This window comes from Chiloscyllium plagiosum, chromosome 30 (assembly GCF_004010195.1).
Source record: "Chiloscyllium plagiosum isolate BGI_BamShark_2017 chromosome 30, ASM401019v2, whole genome shotgun sequence".
In the NCBI taxonomy this organism is placed as follows: Eukaryota; Metazoa; Chordata; class Chondrichthyes; order Orectolobiformes; family Hemiscylliidae; genus Chiloscyllium; species Chiloscyllium plagiosum.
In genome coordinates, this window is record NC_057739.1 from 18,734,180 (window position 1) to 18,757,941 (window position 23,762).

The 23,762-nt window shown below is 39.6% G+C and overlaps 1 protein-coding gene across 10 annotated transcripts in view; it reads right to left on the minus strand.

Moving 5' to 3' along the window:
* Positions 1–23,762, minus strand: part of LOC122564768 (probable voltage-dependent N-type calcium channel subunit alpha-1B) — a 594,873-nt gene that overhangs the window by 99,972 nt on the left and 471,139 nt on the right. For all 10 annotated transcript variants that reach the window (XM_043719974.1, XM_043719969.1, XM_043719970.1 and 7 more), the window contains 4 exons: positions 9,421–9,517; positions 7,410–7,570; positions 2,088–2,225; positions 163–364 (listed from right to left, as the gene is read on the minus strand). In XM_043719974.1, the coding sequence (XP_043575909.1) occupies positions 163–364; positions 2,088–2,225; positions 7,410–7,570; positions 9,421–9,517 (598 nt within the window). The remainder of the gene's footprint in view (positions 1–162; positions 365–2,087; positions 2,226–7,409; positions 7,571–9,420; positions 9,518–23,762) is intronic.

Below are 23,762 nucleotides of genomic sequence, written 5' to 3' on the forward strand. Positions count from 1 at the left end.
GGATTCACCAATGGTAATGTTAAGGCACAATGGTTAGGCTCTCTCTTGTTGGCAAGGATTAGGTTTGACCTTGAATCCCAAAGATGAAAAGCCATCTTAAAGGAAATTTAGAAATAGAATCATGAATAAGTGGGTCATCAACTACTACATTTTGATGCATACCTCATTTTTCTCGAGACTGCACTCAGACAGCACCTTATCACCCTGTTCCTGGAATGTAATGATAATGAGCGCAACAAAAATATTGACAAAGAAGAATGGAAACACAACAAAGTACACAACATAAAAGATGGACATTTCCATGCGGTAGCGGGGGCTGGGTCCCTGATCCTCTTCTGTAGCATCCACCGAGTGTTTCAAAACGCTTGAGGAAGAAAAAGACAAATATTTTATGAGGTTAAGTCACAATCTGTTATAGACACCTAATCTTAATTTTATTAGTAGAAAACTTGTAACTCCACATTTACAAATGTTCACAAGGAACTTAAACTGTCTACTCCAAATCCCAGATGCTTCCAAACTTCAACCAACTCCAATAGTTATTAAAATGATATTTGAATTGTTTAATGACTTTTAAATCCTGTGTAAATGAACCGGTTCTGTTTAATATTGAACAACACATTCGCTGTATGTAAATCGTGTCACTTATGTTGGTTAAGAAATCCATCTTTTCTATGAGCTATAAATAATTATAATTTCCAACAAGATTCCCACCACAGCTTCACAGGAACTGACTAAACAGCCCACTTGCAGGATTTCCAGTGTAACAAGAGAATGAGAGCAATGTTAGGCACTTTACTAATATATAATGAGAGTCATGCATCCAAACATGAATCTGTCATACTGTCAAGTCTTGGAATTTCTGCTCATCATCTCCCTCGTCAGTGTTTGCACCTCAGATGACAATATCTTCCTTGATGTTTCTGGCAGCGTACAATCTTTCTCTCTTTATAATCCTTCTGCTACCACTCTTAGTTTCATCCATAAACTAATATATAGTGTTCCTTTACATTTTACTAGCATGAGCTTTCTAACCCCTCCTTGCATGCTGCTCCTCGTCCACTGCAAAGTTATTATTGTAGTAATGCACTGAACATCATTCCTTCACACATCCATGAGTATTCCTGACCTTCAACCAGGTATGATGTTTTATACCCAGCCTTATTATCGCCTCATTACATTTTCTCATCTCTGATAAGAAAGGTTTCCAGCATCATGAGCCTGAACATTCCACCAGAGCTCGATCAAAAACTCTTTAAGTTCTAGCATCTAAAATATTCCAGGATTCTACAAATTGCTGATACAAGAAAACAGTAACCAAACACCGAAATTTCCTCTCCACATTACTGAATACTGAAACCCTAAGGAGAGCATTTTTGGAAGGTCATATATCAAACTTTTTTTTAAAAGAAATGAATTACCTTTGAATTTAATATGCAGGTCCTTTGTTCGAAATCTGTGCTGTTAATCACCTCACCGCACACATACTGCATTTACTATTTCACATAATTGTGTTTGGTAAGACTATCTAAAACTCTTCCTGTAAGAACACTAGAAAGAAGTTCAGCCAAGGAAAGAGACAGTACCAATTATTTTGATCTGCCTGAAAATGAATAAAATTTCTCTCAATGAGATAACGTCACATACAAGATCCACTGCATTGGTTGTGTATTGCATTTAGCAATGAAGCATTTGAAAATAAATGGATCTATATACTACCTTGTCATGTCTCTCAGAAACAAAGTGGTTTACTTAAAAGTCACTTACTTTGAAGAGACATGACCAACATATAATCAGATGTGACAAACCTGAGTGTAGCAACTGAAAAACACTCATTCCATCAAAATTTAAATTTGGTTATGATTGGAAACTAAAGAAATAGATCAGGCTGCCTTAATGTAAGTCTGCTACCATATAATTGTGTTGCTTGTGTCACTGTATTTTCTGCAGCCTATCATAAAACCTGCTAAGCATAGTACACTTGAATTTTCACAACTGAAGTTGCAGTTTTGTAGTACTTAATTCCCAAACAAAGAATGTTTTTTAATGAATCCTAATAATCAAACACCAATAGACATAATACTTACGTTGGCCAGCCCTCACCAGTTGATACAGTGAATAGTGTGAGCAAGGCCCACAGCACATTATCATAGTGGAACTCATACTTTTTCCATTCCCTGGGTTTTGCCTCAATCTCATCGTTGTCATAAACGAGATATTGGCCCCTGCAAAATACACAGTGACTGGATCAGCAGAAGTAATGTTTTTGTCTGGAAAGTTCCTCAACAAATTATTACTAATTGTAATGTCCAAATTTCAATGACTCAAGAGAAAGTTTAACAAAAATATTTCAGAGATTAGATATTTTGGAATATCATAAAGGCTTCCATTAACAAAAAGAAATGTTGGAAATACTCAACAGATCTGGCAATATCAATGGAGAGAGGAACAGAGTGACCATTCATGTGACTCACTGAGAATGGAAGATTAAACATGCAGCTCCCATTAACACATAGCTTTCTGCTTTATTGTTGAATATATTCTCAAATGGGATGAACTTGCTCCATTGATCTAGAATGCTTACCTGGGATTTCAAACATAGACTGGAATACATTGGCAAAGTCAAACTAACAAAATCACACTATGCCACAATGAAAGGTTTGTCCAGGTGTCTGTAAAATATTTCCCTCAAGGTCTTGAGAAGTACAAACCAAGGCTATCTCAATGTCAAGAGTGTTAAATCAGATGGCTTTGTAAATCTAGGAAAGCCACTGTACATCTCTTATAGTTTTTGTTTTAACTAAAGATGTAGATGATATCAAAATAAATATGGTGACAGTTCTGTATTGGGGTTTATTTGTCTAATTGAGAATTGCCACTCAATAGGCGAGTGGGTGGAAATTTAACATACACTTTCTGGGAGGAAATCTGGTGAAGATTGTTTGTCCAGAATAAATCCTCCTCGATTTTCATCACATCTTGGATATTTTTTATCTCCACTCAATTAATGAAAAGATTTAAAGTTGATCGGGGACATTATTTTCTCTGGATTTGATCAGTTCTAATTTCAACCTGATCCATAGATCAGGCAGCAAAAGAGATGTGGCCAAATCAGGCAGGGTCCACTTAACACACATACATTAGAGACAGTGAGCTCTGCAGATGCTGGAGATCAGACTTCAGAGTGTGTTGCTGGAAAAGCACAGCAGGTCAGGCAGCATCCGAGGAGCAGGATTAGATTAGATTACTTACAGTGTGGAAACAGGCCCTTCGGCCCAACAAGTCAACACCGCCCCGCCAAAGCGCAACCCACCCATACCCCTACCTTTACCCTTACCTAACACTACGGACAATTTAGCATGGCCAATTCACCTGGCCTGCACATTTTTGGACTGTGGGAGGAAACCGGAGCACCCGGAGGAAACCCACGCAGATGGCAGGCTGGTCCTGGAAATTAAGTCGCATTTTGTTTAGGCTGCTTGCTAAAAATAAAGTTAAACATTCAAATGTGAATAAAGGGTGTAAAAAAAATTATTGAAGACATTGCACTGTTGGAAAGACTAACTATCCTTAAGAGGAGAAGAACAGAATCTATTTGTTCAGAGGTGAGCAACAAAAAGTTATGATCACACTTCATGAGGTATTCAGAGAGCTCTCAGTAGTAACTAAGAAATTGGGAAACAAATCTGTTGGGGAAATCATAGAGATGTACAAGAACATAGAGTGTAGATACTGGGGGAATTCAATTACTCTACTATCAATTGGGATAATATTATAGTAGGGTAAAGGATTAGAAAGAAGAGGAGAACCTGTTCAGGAGAACTTTGTTGATCAGTGCCCAACTAGAACATTGCTGAGTAGGGTGCTGGACAACAGGGTAAGCAAAAGTGGGCCAATTATCTGTGGAAAAGATTTGAGTAGGGTTTACACTAAAGACAGAGAAGAGAATGGAACAAACTAACATAGACTTTCCAATTTGAAAATGGGATAATTTCAATGTGATGAGAAAGCATCTAACTAAGATCAATGAGAAGGAGATGACATTAATGATGAGGAGCTGTACCTCAAGGGGAGTCAGGCTCATTGGCCAAGCAGCCTGTCAACCAGGATGGTCAGTGTCCAAAACAGCCAATCTGGCATTGCGTTCATCCTGATTGATAGGTTAATTAGCCAATGATTGCTGTTGTTCTGAACAATTGCATTAATTAACCAATCTAATTGGGTCTGGGTGGGTTACTCTTCCGAGGATCGGCAGGGCCTGTTTCCATACTGTAGGGAATCTAATCTAACAGGCACCAGATTCTCTCATCTCACCCTTCACTTTTATGTCATTTGGTGACTCATGAACAGTTTTCTTGGACAGGGCCACATGCTGCTAGAGCACAAGATAAACTTTAGTACCTCCTAGCATCTTACCTCTACCTAAAAGGCCCTTTACAACCTCCTTATGCAATATGTGTGCCCATTCTGACATGAGACCTGACCATCCCTTTCTTCCCTTTTGATCATCATCCATGGCTTCCTTTCTCCAAATGTGCTTCCCAACCCAACCTCTTCCCTCCTTCTCTGTGGTGTCTCATGGTGGTTGATGGTTCCTCACACCATCCACTCTATTCCCAATTCCCAATACAACCACCTCGCTCTCCTCCAAACTTCCTCTCTTCACAGCACTTCTGCCTGCCTTCTCTTCCTTCCTCCCAACATCTGTCCACTGAGAAAGGAGGAAAACTCAGAAAGCAAAGCAAATTACATCCAAATCTTTTTTTCATCTCAATCACACAGAAACCAACGTGGAGCGTGCACCCACCAGAGGCAAACGCAAGTTTGTCTCCACTCCTTTGCTTGTTCCTAATTGCCTCCTCTTCCCTGGTAAGTAGGATTGTCAGACTACTCTGTCCACCTTCTTAAGCAAAAAGGCAAAAATGGTTTTGTTCGATCACTCTGCTGGGTAACACTTTTTAATCGTCATTTGAATTAATCGCTTATTTTTGAAGGAACGATCAATTTATCACTTTGAAACTTTGCTGGCCCAGCCAGCAATGCCCACATCCTGTGAATGAATAAAAAATTGTGTTTGACTAATCTAATTGAATTTTTGATGAAGGTACAGGGATGGTTGATGAAGATAATGAAACTTTGCATAAATTATTTGGATCCTAGAATGTGAAGTAAAATTTCAAAATTTTTTTGAACATACTGAACATTAAGGAGTGGTAAACTATCACGATAATATGACGATGCCTGAAACAGGATAAATAGTCTAGCAGAATATGTAGATGTGTGGCAGATAGAATTCTTTATACAGAAACATGAGACAATGTGTTTTGGAAATAGTAAAGAGCAGGATAGATTTAATTACAAAACTCAAAATGTGCAGGAACAAAGGAACCAGTGATTGCATGTGCATTGATTTTTGAATATAGCAGGACACATTGATAGGATGGTTTATGAAATATAGAGGATTCTGATTTTATAAATAGAGACATTGAGTACAAAAGCACATGGGTCTTGTTGAACCATTGTAGAACTATTTTCATAATATATGTTAATGATTTAGATGAAGGAATGAAATGTAATAGCTCTAAATTTATAGATACCACAAAGCTGGGTGGAAGGGTGAGCTGTGAGGATGATGCAGAGATATTGCAGCATTATTTGGAAAGCCTGAGTGAGTGAATGTGGATAAATATGAAGCGAACCACTTTGGTAGCAAAAATAGGAAGGCAGATTATTATTTGAATGACTGTAAATTGAGAGAGGGGTATGTTCAATTAGGCCCAGGTGGCCTCTGCATTAGTCACTGCAGGCAGAGATAGCAGGTAGTAAAGAAGGCAAAATGTATGTTGCCTTTCATAGTGAGAGGATTTGAGTCTAGTAACAAGGATTTCTTACTGCAATTATACAGAGCATTAGTGAGGCCATATCTGGAATATTGTGTGCAGTTTTGGAGGAAGGATGCTCGTGCTATAAAGGGAGCACAGTAAAGATTTACCACATTGATTCCTGAGAGGGCAGGTCTGATGGATGAGGAGAGCTTGAGTTAGTTAGGATTGTATTCACTGGAGTTTAGAAGAATGGGAGGCAATCTCATCGAAACCTACAAAATTCTAAAAGGACTAGACAGGTTAGAGTCAGGATGAATGCTCCTGATAGTGGGGAGAGTCCAGACCACCAAGGATCATAGTTTAAGGATAAGGGATAAGCCTTTTAGGATTGAGACAAGGAGGAATTTCTGCATCCAGAGAATGGTGAGTCTGTGGAGTGGTAGAGGCCAAAATATTTTGTTTTTTCAAGGGGGAGATACATATAGCTCTGTGGTGATAGGGGTCAGAGTGAGATTAGGACATTCAGCTCAATGATCAGCCATGATCATTTTGAATGAGAGACCAGGCTTGAGGGGATGATTGGCCCACATTGCTTCTATCTGCTATGGTTAGGCCTCAGCTACAGACTTGCTTCCAGTTCTGGTCACTGCATTTTAGAAAAGATGTAAAGGCATTGACAGAGTGTCAAGGAGTTAAATCATCATGATTCCAGGAATGTAAAGTTTTAGTTACAATGCGAGTTTGGGAGACAGAAGAGATTAAGGGGAGATTTGATAACAGTGTACAAGATAATGACAAGCATAATTAGAGAAGGTAGAAATGAAAGAACACTTCCTATTTGTTGATGGTGCAATGATTGTAGGAGACACAGATTTAAAATTTTACGCTGATGTAGGGGGGGCATAGGATGAAGAACATTTTTATGCAGCAGGACCTGAAATCCGTTCTCCAGGAGTATAGTGGAAATAAACATAATTAATTATTTCAAAAGCAAATCAGGTGGACACTTAAATGAAATAAACTTCTAGTGTCATGGAGAACGAGTAGGAATGGAGTTGACTAGATTGTATGAACTAATATGGACTTGCTGGGCCAAATGGCCTACTTTTGCACAATAAATAAATCCATGGTCCTATTTTGTATCCGACCACCATCTTCAGTTTTGCCAGGCAAATTCTATCCATAAGTGATGGTTATGCTTCTTTAAAGAAAGGGATTGTATGGATAGTCTGCCTTTTGTAATTTCAGGACATCCCAAAGGCTTTGGAGCCAATTATATGTGAAGTGTAGTAATTGTTCTAATGTAGGAAACTAGGAGACAATTTTCACAGTCAGCTCCTATGAACAACAATGTAATAATGCCCAGAAAATCAGCTTAACTAATTGAGGAATAATATCAACCAGAACACTAAAGAAGAGAAATTTACACCATGATATGATAATTTGTTTAAATCAAAGAGAATTAAAACAGCTTATGGAATTGTTCAAGCAACAAAATTAATTTGAAAGTTGTTGTTTCTTCAACTATATGGTTGTATTATCTTCCAGTTAATACAACCATTGCCTCTGTCTGTAGATGGTTACCTGCAGTCTTTTTCCAAATCCTTTGACTCGTCAGTGCAGTAGAAGAATTTACCCTTAAAAAGCTGCACAGCAATGACAGCAAAGATGAACATGAAGAGCATGTAAACGATAAGTATATTCAGAACATTCTTCAGGGAGTTCACCACGCAGTCAAAGACAGCCTAAAGGAAACAAGTTTGCAGTCAGATGTTAACAAGAAGTGACAGACAAGACTGGACTCACAGAATCATTGCTGAGTGGCAATCTGTATTTAAAAAGCATTTAGTCAGAACATCAGATCAACTGATAGCATCGGGTATATTGCAAATACAGTTAATTTAAACGTAATACCAGTTTTGAGTGTTGGAGAGATACAAGACTTGAAATGTGGAGTTAGAACTGCTTCTCTCTAACCAGAGAAGACAAGGTAAAATGATAATTATATTGGTGCATCTGAAAGGACTATCAACTCCTTGCTAACAATAAAATGTCAAAAGTTACATCTCAAAAAAGACCTCATGGGAGGTTAGTCCAGAAGATTAAGTCACACGAGATTCATAGTGATTGGCAAGGTGGATACTAAATTGGCTTGGTCACAGAAGACAGAGGCTAGTTGTGGAAGAGTTTTTCTGATTGGAGGTCTGTGACTCATGGTATTCTGCTAGGATCAGTGCTGGGACTTCTGCTGTTGAAAATATATATAAACATGTAGGTGGTCTGATCAGTAAGTTTGCAGATAGTGAGGAAGGTGATCAAAAGATACAGTAAAATATAGATCATTTGGAAAGTTGGGCGGAGAAATGGCAGATGGAGTTTGATCCAGACAAGTGGGAGGTCAAATGCAAGAGGAATGGAAGGAGCATTGCCATTCAGAGGGAGCTTGAGGTCCAAGTCTGCAGCTCCCCGAAAGTGGCAATGCAAGTGGATAAGATAGTAAGTAAGGCCTACAACATGAACTTGCCTTCATTGGTCAGGGCATTGAGTATAAAAATTGGCAAGTCATGTTGCAGCTGTTTAAAACATCAGACCACATTTGGAGTATTGTGTGCAGTTGTGGTCACTACATTTTAGGAAGACCGAGGAGGCTTTGAAGATGGTGCAAAAGAGGTTTACCAAGATGTTCCCTGGATTGGAGTATACAGGTATTAGCTATAAGGAGAGGTTAGAAGAACTTGGATTGTTTTTGATGAAGTGTGGGAAGCTGAAGGAAAACTTGATAGAAGTAATTAAAAATATGAGAGGCATAGATAAGGTGGATAATCTGAGTCTTTTTCTCAGGATGGAAACATCAAATATTTGACTGCTTAGGTTTAAGGTGAGCTGGGGAAGGTTTAAAGAAGATGTGCAAAGAAAGTCTTCTTTTAACATAGAGGGTAGTAGGTCCCTGAAACATACTGCCAGGGGAGTTGGGAGAAGCAGATCCGACAGCAATGGTTAGGAGACATTTAGACATGACACACGAACAAATAGAGAACAGAGGGATAGAGAGCATATGCAGGCAGACAGGATTAGTTTAGAATGGTCGGCATTGACTTGGGGCCAAAGGGCCTGTTCCTGTGTTGTACTGTTCATTAATTCAAGTGGTAAATTTTGTTTTGCCCAGCACCCCTCAGCCTGGCTGGCAATCAGTGTTGGAAACCAGACAACGTGCTTTTAATGGCAGACTTCCACTATTGCTAAACATCAATTTACAAGAAATATTTTGAATGCAATATTAAAGAAAAAAATCCTCCGATGAGAAGTTTTGAACCTGACACGAGGATTACAAGTTCTATGTACAAACTGAGCTATCTACAAATTTCCTGCAAAACGCCTTTCCAACCAGGTCACTTTAGTGGTGTTAAACTGGCAGCCATTATCTCAGTGGGAGATTCTGCACATGTGCACCTGTTCAGATTGTGAGCTAAGTGTGTATGTACAACTGCCTCTTTTCAGTTGGTGCAGGAGTTAATGCAAAAACAATCCTTTCTTCAATTTTTTTAAACTAACACAAGATTCTCTGCATAAACATAAAGATACAAAGACTTCATACCTTTAATTTTGGCAAACGTTTAATGGTTTTCAGTGGCCGCAACACTCTGAGAACTCGCAGGGATTTGATGGTGTTGAGATCCTTGCCTTTGTTTCCGCTGTATATGTAAAGATCAAGAATTATGTATACAGAGCTGAATGCAATTTATCTTTATCGATTCTGTGCTGCACTAATTCACACACCACATCTCAACACATAGGCATGCCCAGGAGCCATACTTGTATTTGGAGATGAAACTGCCATAGTTAAAGATGGCACATTTGGGTGACAAATGACAAAATAAACAAGAATGATAAAAAGTAAACGCTACTGAGGTGGAGAAAATATCAACTTAAATCTAACCAATTCCACTTTTGGAAGAAGCAATGTTTAGGATATAATTATTGTATGAACAATCCATGTTAAATGTTTGCTCCAATAAAGTTTCATGCATACACATTTAAATGCCATTATGGTTTGTTAAACTTAGCTAATGCAATAAACATTTAATCTTTGCTTAGTGAGGAATCTGTAATGATCAATAACTGCATATATATAAGACCATAAGACATAGGAGTGGAAGTAAGGCCATTTGGCCCATCGAGTCCACTCCGCCATTTAATCATGGCTGATAGGCGTTTCAACTCCACTTACCCACACTCTCCCCATAGAACTTAATACCTTGTGAGATCAAGAATTTATCAATCTCTGCCTTGAAGACATTTAATGTCCCAGTCTCCACTGCGCTCTGTGGCAATGAATCCCACAAGCCCACTTTTCTCTGCCTGAAGAAATGTCTCTTCATTTCCATTCTAAATTGACCCCTTCTAATTCTAAGGCTGAGCCCACAGTTTCTAGTCTCCCCACCTAACGGAAACAAATTCCCAGCATCTGCCATTTCTAAGCCATCGATTATCTTGTAAGTTTCTATTAGATCTCCCGTCAACCTTCTAAAATCTAATGAATGCAATCCCAGGATCCTCAGCCGTTCATCGTATGTTAGGCCTTTCATTCCAGGGATGATCCGTGTGAATCTCTGCTGGACATGCTCCAGTGCCAGTATGTCCTTCCTGAGGTGTGGGGCCCAAAATTGGACACAGTATTCTAAATGGGGCCTAACCAGAGTTTATAAAGTCTCAGAAGCACATCACTGCTTTTATATTCCAACCCTCTTGACATAAATGACAACATTACATTTGTTTTCTTAACCATGGACTCAACCTGCAAGTCAACCTTTAGAGAATCCTGGACTAGCACTCACAGATTCTTTTTTACTTTGGCTTTGTGAATTTTCTCATCATTTAGAAAATAATCCATGCCTGTATACTTTTTTCCAAAGTGCAAGACCTCACATTTGCTCAGCCAATCCTCAATACATGCCAGTAGCTCACCTTGAACACCATGGGCTCTCATCTTACTTAGCAGTCTCCTGTGAGGCACTTTATCAAAGGCCTTTTGGAAGTCTAGATAGATAACATCCACGGGTATCCCTGGTCTAACCTACTTATTACCTCTTCAAAGAATTCTAACAGGTTTGTCAGGCATGACCTCCCCTTACTAAATCCATGCTGACTTGTTCTAATTTGACCCTGCACTTCCAAGAATTTAGAAATCTCATCCTTAACGATGGATTCTAGAACTTTACCTGCAACCAAGGTTAGGCTAATCGGTCTATAATTTTCCATCTTAATCCTTTCTTGAACAAGGGGGTTACAACAGTGATTTTCTCATCCTCTATGACTGCCTGATTCAAGTGATTTTTGAAAGATCGCAACCAACACCTCCGCTATTTCCTCAGCCACCTCCCTCAGAACTCTAGGATGTGGCCTATCGAGGTCAGGAGATTTATCAATTCTTAGGCCTTTCAACTTTTCTAGCACTTTGTCTTTTGTAATGGCTACCATACTCAACTCTATCCCTTGACTCTCCTTAGTTATTGGAATATTACTCATGTCTTCCACTGTGAAGACTGACACAAAGTACTTATTAAGTTCTTCAGTTATTTCCTTATTTCCCATCACTAGCCTTCCAGCATCAATTTGGAGTGGCCCAATTTCTACTTTTGCCTCTCGTTTGTTTCTTATGTATTGAAAGAAACTTTTACAATCATTTCTAATATTACTGGCTAGCTTACCTTCATATTTGATCCTCTTCTTCCTTATTCCTCTCTTTGTTATCCTCTGTTTGTTTTTATAGTCTTCCCAATCTTCTCTTTCTTTCTCTCTGATACATTTCCTGACTTCCTTTGTCAGCCTTGGCTGTCTAACTACCACCACCCCACCCCACATCATCTTTCTTTTCTTTGGGATGAACCCCTGTATTGTGTTCTCAAGTCCCCAGAAACTCCTGCCATTGTTGCTCTACTGTCTTCCTGACTAGGCTATACTTCCAGTATAAATTACTTCTTTTTGATTAAAGTAAATCACATATTGTTTAAGATCCGTAGGATTCCAAAATAATAAATTCCTTCAGGGAACTGCAATACATTAAACCTTTATTATGTCATTTCTCTCTAGCCAGACAAGGTTTCACAGGATAAATTAGAATTATAGAATCCCTACAGTGCCCTTCGGCCGACCCTCTGAAGAGTAACCCACCCAGACCCACTGCCCGACATTTACCCCTGACTAACGCACCTAACCTACACATCCCTGAACACTATGGGCAATTTAGCATGACCAATTCACCTATACTGCATATCTTTGGATTGTGGGGGAAGTCCAGAGCACTCGGAGGAAATCCACGCAGACACGGGGAGAATGTGCAAGCTCCACACAGACAGTCACCCGACGTGGGAATTGAACCTGGGTCCCTGGCGCTGTGACATAGCAGTGCTAACCACTGAGCAACTGTGCCACCCCAACTCTTTTAACTAGTGTTGAAATTCTTTTCAGTCCTACAGTTATCAATGCAAAAGACATATAAAAGTAAGTCTGGGGACTCTTCATCACTTGTCAAATTCTATTATCTCACTGCAGGATGAGAAGAAGCAAATCCATTTTGTTATGATACAAAATGTTGCTCCACTTACAGATATTACAATCATGGCCTTAAAGTCCTGACAGAAAAGGAAAAGCATGCAACTGCGATCTTGAAATATGATATGCGCTCTGCCTGAAGACACATCCTTGGCTCATGATCTGATGCTTCATCCTGAACCATTTTTATGGCAGTTTGTTTGTCAGGGGTGATTTACCAGTGTTTACCAATCTCAGGGGCAGGACAATGAGATAGATCCGAAGCCTACCTCAGCTGGAATGGGAATTGAACTACTGTTGTCCATGTTATACTGGAAGAACTAAGGATGAATTACATCTAAACTGAAAGCGGACCATTTCGGATTCTGACTCCCGACTATACACACTTCTCAAATATTCCTTTGAAACAAAAGAGATTATGAATGCAGGATACTAAACTGTGTGTTCCAACACAAGTCTCCATGCCATCAAACCAAGTGACCAAGTGTGAATTGTAGCAGTAGTAGCAGTTTCAAAGACATGACTTGATTGAAAAATTAACTGCCAGGCAATGGTAGATGGTAGATTAAAGGTGTTTTTCATAATGACTGATTGAAATCTTGTACCTTGCACTATAGTAGGACAAGATTAACTGACCTCTTTGTTGTGACCTGTTTATTCAATCCAGGAGACAAAAGTCAAAATGACAGTGATAATTACCCATCTTCAACTCTAAGGGTGCAACTGTTCCACAACCATAACTAGCTTCACTTACTTGCTTACCAACTTCTTTATTCAAATAAAAGCAAAATACTGTGGATCCTGGAAATCTGGTACAAATACAGAAAATAATGGAAAACTTCAACAGACTTGGCAGCATTTTGGGAAAGAAAACAGTTAAGGTTTCAAGTCCGATATGGCTCTTTAACAGAACTGAAGAGAGCTGTCAATGTGATGAGTTTTATGGCAGTTGAAGAGTGGGTTGGTCAGAAGAGGAGTAAATGAAACAAGATTGAAGGTCAAGTAAAGATTAGATGACAAATAGATGGCTGTAGCGAAACCATGGTCCTGAGTGTGTGTTAATAGTAGATTAAAGGTCAGCTCTCACGTGGGGCGGGGGCAGGGGAGGAGCAGAATTAAAATGGAGGACAGAAATAATGAACTGAAGTTGTTGAACTTTGTGTTGAATCCAGAAGACTACGTGAGTCCAGAAGGCTATAAAATACTTCATTGAAAACATGAGATTTGTTCCTGAATTTGTTTTGGTTTTCACTGGAATAGTGCATCAGACCTAGTACAGAAAATGTGAGCACAAACGCAAGGTTGTACACTGAAATGGCTAAGTGATGTAAATTTGGAGTTGCCTCCTTTAGCGTAATGCCACCACCAAACATATTTTGTCCACCTATCAGCATTCCAAAAGGTTCATTCCTTTATCACCCCCAAAAGCCTTTTCTCATAGAAGCTGCCCACTACATTGCTTAAAGTGTAATAGTTGCATTTTTACATCTTCCCTTCTCACTGTCCAAGGCCCAATACTCGTTCCAGGTGCACAATGACTTATACTCCTTTCAATCTCGTGGATTGCTTTATAAAATGCAGTCTCAACTGCACTAGGGAAACCAAACATGGATCCAATCACTTGCTATTTCACTCCACCATTTTGATTTCATGCTCATATTTCTGTACTAGGCTTGCCACAGTGTTGTAATGAACACAAACTAGAGAAACAGCACCTCATTTTCCACTGGCATTTTCCAGCCAAAGTGTTTTACAGTCTCCTGGACTTCACAACAAGTTCAATAAATTCAAACCACAAACTCTATCCATTTTGATATTTCTTTACTCCATTGTTATCTGTATTTTGTCTTCAGAGTTAACTTATATTCTGCTGTTACCACTTACTCTGCACCAATACTTTGTCACTTCTCTTCAATAATGACCACTTTCTTTGCTTTTTGTTCTATGACAAATTTGCTCCCGAATTTCCCTTACCCTCCAATCAGCCACTTTGTTTCACATGCCCCAACCTCAACAACCATCACATTTTCACCTCTCTTCAGTTCAGAAGAAGAATCAGATTGGATTTGAGACTCCAACTCTGTTTCTCTCTCCACAGATGCTGCTAGACCTGCTGAGTGTCTCTCACACTTTCTATTTCAATTTCATTATTCGGTTTGTGCTGAAATCTGAACTTCAGACCTTCTAAAGCTGAAACTAAACACAATTTCATTAATTAAATTGGTTTGATACCTGAAGTCAGGTAATAGATACCGAACTGATCCAAACTGTTCAGCTGCTTTATTACAGAGATGAAAAAGATTTGGATTTATAGTGTCTTTTAGAAGCCCAGAAAAGGAAGGCTGCTTTTAAATGTGGAATAGCTGCAGTACGAAACATGGCAATCAGTTTGGATACACAATTAGAAAAAATGGCCAGCTCATCTACTTTTGTTATGTATAGTCAAGTCACTGGGGTTAACTCCCTGGAACATCTTCAAAACGGTGCCATGCAACTTATTACAACCCCTAAGAGAGCAGACAGAGCCTCAGTTTAATATACTGAAAGATGGCAGTTTCAACAATGCAGCAAGACCCCACAGAATGAAAATATGGATTTTGTTTTAGTTTATATTTTTAGAGTAAGACTTGAATCCACAATTATGCATCTCAGAGGTGGCCAACAACTATCGGCTGTGTCCTCTGATGGTTGCAGCATCTTGATTACATGGTCAATTTTTTGACAGACTCAAACATTCTGCAGTGGAGGTCACAAAAAGAATACTGACATGCACAATGTTGAAGAAATTCGACCTGTTTTAGGGAAGCTTATTTCTGCAGATGTTCCACAGTTAGCAGAAATGGCCTGATTTGCAATTTTTGCTCTCAACCCTCGTTGGTTTCTAACTCAACCCATTTCAAGTCCCAGGCCAGAAGCCAAACATTGAACTACTATGATTCTATGATTCTCACTGCATGCATTAATGGAGAGGAACATCTATTTCCAATGCAGTGGCAAATAACTTTTGGACACATATAAATACCATTTGCATCAATGTGATAATAATTCACCAATGTGACAGATTATATGACTCAAAAATATATGGGAAAGCAAGTCATGTTGAGAAGACACAAAGAATCTGCAGAAAGATGTCGGCAGGTTAAGCAAGTGGGTTAAAATTTAGCAGATGAAACATAACATTGGAAAATGTGAGATATGCATTTTGGCAGATGTATAGAGGAGCTGACTATTATTTAAATGGAGAAGGACTGCAGAAAGCTGCAGAAGAGAGACTTGGGAGTATTCATCCATGAATCATAAAAAAGTTATCATCCAATTTCAGCAGAAAACAGGGTAAGCAAATTAAACATTGTTTTTTTTTCAAGGGAATGGAGTATAAAAGTAGGGACATCTTAATAAAACTATACTATACATTAGTCAGATCACAGCTAGAACAGTTTTATTATCTAAGGAAAGATACACTGTCATTGGAGGCAGCCTAGAGAAGGTTCACTAGGTTGATGCTCTAGATTCACTAGGTTCACTAGGTTGAGAGACACTGTGTTATGAGGAGAGGTTGATTAGATTGGATTAGATCTGTACTTATTAGTATTTAGAAGAACAAGAAGCAACCTCTTTGAAACTTAGGGGACTTGGTGGGATAGATGTGAAGATATTGTTTCCCTTTGTGGGAGACTCTGGGACCAGAAGAGATAATCTCAGAATTAGAGGCCACACATTTAAACAGAGATGAGTAGGATTTTCTTCTGTCAGAGGATAGTTGAATCTATATAATTGTTTACCACAGAGGACTGTTGAGGCTGGGTCATTAAGCATATTCAAGACTGAGGTAGACAGATTATTAACCAGTAAAGGAATCAAGGGTGATGGTGAAAAGGCAGTAAAGTGGAATTGAGGATTGTCAGAGTTGATAAAGCCTAGTGCTGAAAAAAACACAGCAGGTCAGATTGCAGCTGAGGAGCAAGAGAGTCGACGTTTCAGGAATAACCCTTCTTCAGTCCTCAGATGCTGCCTGAACTGCTGTGCTTGATCCAGCACCACGTTTTATCAACCTTAACCCTCTAGCATCCACAGCTCTCACTTTCTCCTTGAGGATTATCAGGTCAGCCATGATCTCATTGAATAGTGGAGCAGACTCATGGGCAGAATGGTTTACTTCTGGTTTTATGGTCTTGGTCATATCCTATTGTTTATCAATTGTAAAACCCTGACCGTAACTGTCTATTAAACTAATCAATGCGATTATGAATTCTTGACCTGCTTGTGTGCACATTTGCGGGGGTGGGGGGAGGGGTGCACTTGTTGACACAAGCTGTTGAGAATCCTGAGTGCTTTTCTCCAGGTGACTCAATGCAGATATGAGGTCAGCAGCCACTTAGCTGGACAGTATTGGGTCTCCCATCGGATCAGTTCCTGTCCAGGAGCTGCCAGCCAATCAGAAGTCTGAAGTGATAGGCACTGTTGGTAACACATGGGGGCCTTCACAGAGTTGGGGGTTGTCGTAGGGAGGGGTTATCACTAGGTTTTTGATGCAAGAGCAGGAGTGGGTTTTCTAACGCTAGGACACTTAATTAGATACCTCATTCAACCTGTGAATGAGGTCTCTTCTCCACTGTCCATATGAACTGCTGGCAAATACAACATGGCTTGCTGGAGAGGAGAGAGACCTTTACCAGTCTCATATAATATGTGGGCCACTCTTATATCCCAGTGGGCTCAGGGATAATTGATTTTAACTGGCTCATTAAGTAAGCCTTATTGCCTTCCTTTCGTTAGTAGATTTCCCCCATTCCCTTTGTCACTCATTAAATCCAGGATGGTTTCCCTCTGACAGGAGTCATTTTCATAGCCTCCCACATGAGGTTCCTGCCTGGCCTGTCCTCCTGTCCACTCTGGTGAGACCCAACTGCACTCCTTTCAAATTTCAAACTGAGGAACTCAGCCCTTGTAGGAGGAGGCAACAGGGCATTGACAGTGACCTTTCAGCATCATTGCCACTATCACTCTGATCTAGAGTGACAGAATCTGAGAAAAAAATAAAGGGACATTTGACATGAGGGCTGCAGTTCCCAAGGCCATATGAATGGGGATGAGGTGGGGGTGGAGAACATGTGGATAGATGGTGTTAGCAAAACAAAAGTCAGTCCTTTACAAATGCGTGAGACTATAGTTGCATTTACTTGCTATAGCCAGTCTACTGCTACTGGGTCAATTTTCCTATAACCCCTAAGGATCCCTGAACCTGAACCATCAGCTAGGTCCAAGGCATTTACAGACACAAGACCTTCCTAGACCCAAGACCCAGTACAAAACTGCCTGACTCAGGATCCAGTTTGAATCTCAAGTTATGGGATGGTGACTCACCCTGCTTCCAACATCAGGGTATCAAACTAATAAGACAACTCTAACACTGCACTCCAGTGTTGTATAACAGGCTGCACACCAACACTGCGAACTGGCAAATAGGCAACTTTTGAAGTCAGCAAGAATTTAAACTTTCCTGCTGTATCTCCTTAGATATCCAAACGAAGCAATGTTTGCATCCCTTTAAAAAGTGAAAGTTTGAAAACAAAAATAATAAGAAAATGTCTTTTCAATGGCTGTTACAAAACCCACTTTCTTACTAAATTATAACAAGATTTTTAATAATGATGTGATTGATAAAACAAAACAAACATCAGAACTGTCCCTATCAAATAATTTTGAGTTTTTGGAGTGCTGTTGTATGACTAATCATTGATTCTTTCTGAACTATTCTTTAAATTGGCTTTCTTACAGAAGTTTTTTTAAGATTTCAATCTTTAAGTCCCAATCTTTAATTGATATGATGTAAAACATTTTAGGAATGTTTTCATCTTACTGTTTTTTCATTCCTGGTTGACTGGCTGTGAAAATCTTTAACTATGATTGGCTGCTTGAACAGCCTGATCATATTAATCCAGCTCCCTGTTACTGGACGCTGCACCTAGTTGCTATGTTAATGCATGAAGATACAGGTGAAGCTGTCAACACTGGGCACTAATTGCTATTGACTCAATGTTTATAGCCACAAACAGTAACATGCGGAATTGCACAGATGTTTAACTGTGTAAAAAGATAAATGCACGAAGTTGAAATGAGAAAACTGTTCAGATTGAAAACAATGGAAAGATTTGTAATCTTCTGAAAATATCTTCTAAGAATTCATTGAAAATAATCATCTCTTCAGTTTTGCTGTAGTCATTTAAATTCAAGACACTTTTTCACATTTGTGGGCAATAAAAATTTGCCTGATTACAAAAGAACAAATAGTATTCAAACTAATGTTGCAATAAAAGTTAGCATGCTTCTAATGAGAATGATTATAATTAGTGTATAATGCTCAGAGTTGCTTTACAGTAGATTCTGATTGCTTGAGCTTAATCATCACTTTTATATATTTACTTATATTACATGATTTCATGGATGATGTTTATTTACATAACAAGATACTATTTGTAAATGTCATTACATTTTAACTTATTTGGAAAGTTAAAATGATTTTTCCATGTAATTTGGCCATTCTCCTATATTGGAGAAAGTGAGGACTGCAGATGCTGGATAACAAAGTCGAGAGTGTGGTGCTGGAAAAGCACAGCAGGTCAGGAAGCATTCAAGGAGCAGGCAAATTGACGGTTTGGGCATAAGTCCTTCATCAGGAATCAGGATTCCTGATGAAGGACTTATGCACGAAACATCGATTCTCCTACTCCTCAGATGCTGCCTCATCTGCTGTGTTTTTCCAGCACCACACTCTCGACCCTCATCCTCCTAAATATTCATTTGCAGGCTGATCTTGTAAATAATAATGTTTGATTTTATATATAGACTTTTAATAGGCATATGGTTTATTAACCCTATTTTTCTGATATTTACAGACAAGTTGGAGGAAATATAACCAGTACTAAACTGAGCTTTAAATAACTGTTATTATTAAGAAGGTATGTAAGTAAACTGTGAAATTGATTTTGCTTCTCAAATCTACTGGAAGTCTTGTTGCATGCTTTTCCACATATACATTCTTCAACATCTTGCTCAAGTAACCATTCTTCATAGTTGAGTCTCAACAGGTTATTCTAACATGCAGGATCTCAGAGTTCAGCCCATTGCTCATTCCACTCAATTTTCTACATGTGCGCTTTCTACCTATTGGCACTGCATGGTGATAATGTGATTAAATCCAAGCTGATGATTCCCTTCAGTTGATTATCCCCAGGAGGTTATCTTAATCCCTGAATCAGACTGATTGTTCAATGTTGCACTGAGGGAGTACTGCATTGTCAAAGGTATCACTGTCATGAGAATGAGTCCAGGAATGAAAAGCTTAACATGTGTCGAATATTTGAGCACTATGGATCTATAGTTGATATTGTTTAGAAGGATGAGGGAGGATCTAATTGAAACATACAGAACCCTGAATGGCCTGGACAGAGTGGATGTTGGGAAGATGTTTTCATTGGTAGGAGAGACTAGGACCTGAGAGCACGGCCTGAGAGTAAAGGGAAAATCTTTTAGAACAGAGATAAGGAGAAACTTCTTCAACCAGAGAGTAGTGAAACTATGGAATTCATTGCCACAGAAGGCTGTAGAGGCCAGGTCATTGAGTATATTTAAGACTGAGATGGATAGGTTTTTGAGTATCAAGAGGATCAGCGGTTATGGGGAGAAAGCGGGAAAATGAAGTTGAGGAACGTATCAGCCATGTTTGAATGGTGGAGCAGACTCGATGGACTGAATGGCCTAATTTCAGCTCCTATGCATTAAGATCTTATGGCCTTTAGGTACTGTTCTTCAAACGCCTGAGACCTTTTGCTTCTTCCAACCAGGTGTTAAGGATCCATGTTTTTCTTAAAACAGTGTGATGGAATGTGGTCAGCAGACATGTTTGGGTTGTATACAAAATGATTAACATGTTTTCTCATGCAGTTTAAGGAAAGGAACACTTGCATTAATATAGTACCTTTCACCAGCTCAGTAAAATGCACTGTTATAATGTTGGAAACAGAAAATCAATTTGTCCTAAGCCAGTTACTACAAGCAATTAAATAAATTACAATGTTGTCTGTTTTAGACGTTGGCCAAACTCTTGCTCCTCTTAAAATATTGATGCTCTATAATGGAGCAGCCTTCTCTGTTTTGGTTACACCCTGAAGTTTGTCACCATCCTTAGCCTGCTCCACAATGACATGGAAGTCGTGATGGTGACAAATGACTCCACCATCGATCCATTCTCCATTCAGACCAGTGTCAAGCAGGGCTGCATCATTGCCCCAACACTGTTTCGACCTACCTCACTGCAATACTTTACCCCACTGCTGACAAACTCCCCGTTGGAGAGGAGCTAACTTACAAAAGCAGTGGGAAATTATTCAACCTCCGCCGCCTTCAAGCAAAAACCAAAGTCACCCAAACCGGTGCCATCGAGCTGCAGTACACGGGTGGTGCTTGTGTATGTTCAATCTCAGAGGACGTTCTCCTGGCCTTGTCAGCACCTATACAGAGTAATATAAGGGCTCTGGTCACACCCTGAACATCTGCAAGACGAAGCTCCTCCACCAACCAGGCCTGGCCTTGTGGAGTGAACCCCTAATCATCAAGGTCCACGGGGAGGCCTTAGAGAATGCTGACCACTTCCAATACCCCAGGAGTGTCCTGTGGGCCAAAGCAGCTCTTGATGAAGAGATCCAGCACTGCCTCCAGTGTGTTAGTACAGCTTTCAGCTGCCTGAGGAAAGGGATATGAAAAAACAACCACATCAGATCTGACACCCAGATCAGGGTATACAGAGCTGTGGTGGTTCCTGCCCTCCTGGTTCTGAGACGTGGTCTGTCTATAGCAGATACCTCAAGGCGCTGGAGCAGTACCACCAACATTACCCGTGCATAATCCTGCAAATCTGTTGGGGAAAAAAGATGCACCAACACCAGCATCCGTGAATAGGCCAACATCCCCAGCATCAAGACACTGACCCCCTCATCCCACCTCCCTTGATTGGCTGCGATAGGTTGGGTACATTGTCCACATGACCAACATGAAACTCCCCAAGCAGGTGCTCTATTCCCAGCTCCGAGACAGCAGGCAGGCATCAGAGGGGGTGCTTCAGAAATACCCTCAAGACCTTACTGGGGAAGTGCAGCATTCCCACTGAGACCTGGGAATCACTAGCCTAAGACTGTCCAAAGTGGAGGAGGAGCATCCGGGAAGGGTTTGAACACCTTGAAACTCACCACCGAGAAAAAGCAGAAGCCAGACAGAAACAGTGAAAGGAACGCACTGGCATGCCAACACTCCATCCATCCCTTCCCATGACCACTGTGTAGCCATATCAGTCTGTCCAGACACCTACAGACTCATCCTGAGAGTGGATGAGATTCTTCCTCATCTGTAAGGGATCTCCAATAATGATGATCTCTTAAAATAGTATCATAGACCATTCAATGCCTATTTACGAGGGAAGATGGCACCTGGGTTAACATCTCTTTCAAAAGATAACACCCCAAACAAGTCAGTGTTTCTTGAGTACAGCATTGCTTTGTCAGTTTGGATTACACATTTAAGTTCGCTCCTATTTTAACTGTCTTTAATATAAAAATATTTTTTTAAGTCAGTGAACAGTGGAGATAAGACAGATGGCTTACTTGCTTTAGAAAAAACAGATGCAAAGTAAAAGTAAAGATAAAATCATCACAGTCCCAGAGGACCACAGGGCTGCTCTCTCATTAGAGTGGGATGAAACGTGGTGAGTTTAATCCCAGGGTCACCATGCCTCAGGCGAGGATTGAGATGGCAGGACCTTCCGGGAGACTTTAGTCAGTGTGGGAATAGTTATAATCACCAGACCAATGTGATTTTTATATGGCCCTTTTAGTTGAAAATGTGGCTCAGGGTGCTTCACAGATGGGTGTAATAAAATCCATCATTAGAGCCAAGAATAAAGAGATTAGGAGAAATGCCCAAGGGTTAGGTCAAATAGAAATAGTTTGAGGAGGTTTATAAAGGATGTGAAAGAGGGTCAGAGGTGAAGATAATTATAGAAAGAGGTCCAAAGAATAGCAAAATGTCAGCCTGTGTTATGCCTGGAGAGGTGTGAAAAGTCAGAAGCTACTTCAATGAGTCTTGTATTCCAGAATAAAACACACTTGAAGCATTTATTGAGACTTAAATACTGAAGGGTTGAGCTCCTGATTGGAGTGTAGGCTTGAACTAAAGATTCATTAACATTCAGCTTTTTCAGCCAAAAGAATAGCCAGCATTAATATCAACTAGGTGGTAAACTAGGCATTTAATAGCCTCATCTTTAAAATTCACTCCCTGTTCAACTGTACACACTTTTGACATATTTCAAATGACAATGCTGTGTTCTAAGTTCAATAATTCAAAATGAAGGAAAAAGGATTCTTAAATTCTTTTTCTAGCTCCTAAACATTAGTAGTAGATATCAAAATGAATCGTAAATTGCCTAAACAATGGGAGCTGGTGAATAAGCTTTTTAAACCTCCAAGGTTAAGTCACTGGATCTTTATTTAACAATTTTCTTTATGAAGCTAGTTATAGAGTAAACAGGAAACAGCCCCTTCAGTGCTGATCATAATCCCAAAAAACTAGTCCTATCTGCCTGCGCTTGGCCCATATCCTTCCAAATATTTCTTATTCATGTACTTATCCAAATGTCTTTTAAACATTGTAACTGTACCTGCATCTACCACTTTCTCTGGAAGTTCATTCCACATGCAAACCATTCTTTGTGTAAGAAAATTGTATCTCATGTCTTTTTGAAATCTTTCTCCTCTCATCTTAAAAATAAGCTCCCTCGACTTGAAATCCCCCACCCTGGGGAAAAGACACCTGCCATTCACATTATCTATATCCTTCATGATTTTATTAACCTCTAGAAGGTCACCCTCCTACGCTACAGTGAAAAATATCCAAGTCTATCCTTATAACTCAAACCGTCTGTTCCCAACAACATCCTGGCAAATCTTTTCTGAGTTCTCTCTAACTTAATAATATTCTTCGTAATACAGGGTAACCAGAACTGCTCTTATTACTGTAGAAGAGGCCTCACCAACATCCTGTAAAACCTCAGTGTGATGTCCCAACTCTTATACTCAAAGGTCTAAGCAAGTCTTGCACTCGTTTATTTTACCAAGTTGCAATACCTTGCATTTATCTGAATTAAGCTCCATCTGCCACTACTCACTCAATTGATGAATGTGATTTGGAGGTTGAATTTGGGTGTACAAAATTAAAAATCACACAGCACCAGGTTATGGTCCAACAGGTTTATTTGGAAGCATTAGCTTTCGGAGCGCTGCTCCTTCATCAGGTGGTTGTGGAGTATAAGATTGTAAGACACAAAATTTATAG